This window comes from Leiobunum rupestre, chromosome 1, assembly GCF_980474605.1.
Source record: "Leiobunum rupestre chromosome 1, qqLeiRupe1.1.hap1, whole genome shotgun sequence".
NCBI lineage: Eukaryota > Metazoa > Arthropoda > Arachnida > Opiliones > Sclerosomatidae > Leiobunum > Leiobunum rupestre.
In genome coordinates this window covers 12,858,998-12,862,118 of record NC_143384.1, presented here as the reverse complement: position 1 = coordinate 12,862,118, position 3,121 = coordinate 12,858,998, and the positions used below count along the sequence as shown (strand labels likewise).

Sequence of the window (3,121 nt, the reverse complement as noted above, 5' to 3'; positions counted from 1 at the left end):
ATCCAATCCAGAGTTCGAGAGTCCCGTTCATGTCCGAAAGAGTTATCCCGACGAAGACTGCTGGGAGCCTACTTGCGTAATCCGGCAATCCCGTAACCCGGAATCCCGTAACCCAAAGAGACTACAGCACCTGTTTGTGCCCCCCCCCAAAATTGGACTGTGAGAACGAGACCCCCCCGCGAAAGAAGAGAAGAAATCCCTCATCTCCAAAGAAAAACGAAGACGCCGGACAAAAGGACAATTGATTCACTGGGTCAAATATAGCGGGTCAAGTAAAGGCCCCCACCTTCAAACTGACAAAATCAACCCTCGTTTTATTTCATTATTTTGGTTTATGTCCCCATTACATTAGTTTTAACAGGGAGCTTCTATAAGGTCGCATTCCGTAGTAAGAGGAGAAACGTCACGTGCCAACGGTAGAAGATTTTATCTCCCCCCTCACTGCGCGGAGAATGGTGCGCAAACGTGTACCGTATTTTGCGTAAGCATAGTGCCGGTTTTCGAAAAGGGGGGTTATATGTATTTTACCTGTGTCCGAGTCTCCCTTTATAGAAGCTCCCTGGTTTTAAGAGTGTATTTTTGTTAAAAAGGGTTAAAAAAGAGAATTTTGATTGAGATCATACTGTTTTTCCGTCTGAGATTCCACAACCTCACCTTTCCCTTTCCCCTTTTATAATAATTTTCGGTGGGAGCGTATAACACCGGACTAAAGCCACAAGGCTGTCGGGATCAGTTGATAATGCTTCAATTCAGGCACGCTTCGACTTTGCATAGTAAGGTATTCACCTCTTCGAACGTTAAAGCAGTCAGTCTCACGATTCGCCTTAGATGAGAACTCCAAAGGTTGGCACGCTGGTTTACCTTTGACATGATGCCATTGTAATCCAGTGACCGAACCTTGGATCTCTGATACTTGGTTAGCGATAAACGTCTTCCAACGTTGTGGTGGTAAAGTAAGCCATCCCAAGACCGTCATCGAGTCTGTTCAACTGTAAGTTTCTAAGGTCGTTTTCTTAAGTGCGTCATGGATTGTCTTGACTAGACGAATGAGAAGCACGGTGCCACAAAGTTCAAGCTTCGGTAATGACACTTGTTTCAGGGAAGCTACCTTGGTTTTTGCTGCGATCAAATGCGTTTGTACTTTACCATCCTGATTTCTGATCCGTAAGTTTACTGACGCAGCGTAAGCCTTCTCGGACGCATCGCAGAAACCTTGGAGGCTGAATTCTTGAGCTCGCTGTTGCGAGATGTGACGCTGAATGTTTAATCATTTGATCTCCTTCAGGTCTATCTGAAACGCCTTCCAATTCTGGTTAACACCTTCATGGAGATGATCGTCCCAATCCAACTTGAGTTTCCATAAACCTTGAAGTAAGAGTTTCGTTTTGATGATTATCGGGTCTAAGAGTCCCATCGGATCCAAGATTTTAGCTACTTCAGAAAGAATGACTCGTTTAGTTATAATTGATTTGTCTGTATTTACCGTGACTGAGAACTAGAATGTATCTGTTGCCGGAGTCCATAGAAGACCGAGTGTTTTGACGCATTCGGTGTTATCGGCTCTGGTCATCAAATCATCGACATAGAAGTCTTCAGTTACAGCCAGTGCTGCTTTAGGATATTGTTGTTGAACGTCTATCGCTAGTTGCTTGAGCGTTCGTGTCGCAAGGAACGGAGCAGACGCAGTACCATAGTAACTTGTAGTCACGTAATTGCTCTGATGGACTTGTGCGCCAGACAACTCGTTGTAGATTCATGTCCTGTGAATGGACTAAGATTTGTCTGTACATTTTCTCAATGGCTGCCGTCATTACGACAACGTGTAGCCTGAAACGAATCAATAACAATATTAAGTCGTCTTGAATTTTGGGCCTGACAAGCATGAGGTCGTTTATTGATTTAGCTGACGCATCGAAAATTACTCTTAATTTTGTAGTAGTACTGCTCTCTTTGATAATGGCATGATGTGGTAAATATAATCCCTTATGAGCAGTTTTTTCTTCTTCATAGAGCAAGGACATGTGTCCGAGGTCAATATATTATTTCACGAATGTCCTATATTGTTCGTATACACCAGGATTTGTTTTTAGTCGTCTCTCTTGGTTTGTAAATCTTCGTACCACCATGTGTCGTGATTGTCCAAGTTCTTGATGACCCTTTAATGAATGACGAACTACGTATCTTCCGTCCTTGTTGCGGGTGGTGAATTTGGAGAAACTTTCTTCACATTGAAGTTCGTCGACAGTGAGTGTTCTTTTCGGACATATCTCTTCTAGCTCCCAGAATCTAGACAATTGGTCATCGATTGTACCCGAATGAATTTGGACCATTGGATGTCGTTTTTCTGGATTCATCAATCCCTTCGGACCGCAAATCACCCAACCGAAGACGGTGTTCAATGCTTTGGACGTACCCGGTCGTCCCGTGCGAATACCATATCGTACTAGATTAAGATAGACGTCAGCACTTAGCAACACGTCGATAGGACCAGGTTGATGAAATGTTGAGTCCGCCCATTTTAGGTTCTTGATATGAGTCCAGGAACTAATGTTAATCGGAAAATTGGGTAGATCGTTAGTAATAGTTATCATTACCAATGCGTCAAACTGGAGTGGGCCATCTCCATCGTTTAGTTTTTTGGTAAACTGGACGCTTCCTCGTGAAGTGCCAACGTCGCCGGCTCCAACTCCTGATATGGCGACCGTGAGACGTTTTCGTTGAAGTTGTAGTTTCTTGCAGCATTGTTCAGAGATAAAACTAGCTTGTGAGCCTGAATCTAACAATGCTCTTATTGATCGTAGTTGCCCGTCTGAGAGTTCAACCTCGATCACTGCCGTGGCTAAGACAACCTGGTATGATGTCCAAGATTCTCTCGATACCAAGCAATTGACTCCATTAGAATTCATTGATGACTCTTCAGACTGGCTGGATTTGTTGCGCTGTTGCGGCTGTTCGTTGAGCCAAAGGATCGTTAAAGAATATGCTAAGTGTCTCTGCCCTTCCGATCAGTTCGTTGAACTCAATTTCATTTGTGTCGAAATCTATGGCAGTACTGGTTAATATAATAGACGTTTGAAGCATTTCCAACTCATGTACAACTCTCTCCGCTTTGCCTTGGTAT

General features: G+C 43.6%; 1 protein-coding gene across 1 annotated transcript; it reads right to left on the bottom strand.

Annotated features, from left to right (window-relative positions):
- Nucleotides 1-2,039: 2,039 nt before the first annotated feature.
- LOC149961119 (uncharacterized) lies at nucleotides 2,040-2,906 on the bottom strand. The gene has a single exon (XM_090157922.1). It carries the CDS (start codon nucleotides 2,904-2,906, stop codon nucleotides 2,040-2,042), a length of 867 nt encoding a protein of 288 aa, XP_090014048.1.
- Nucleotides 2,907-3,121: the final 215 nt, after the last annotated feature.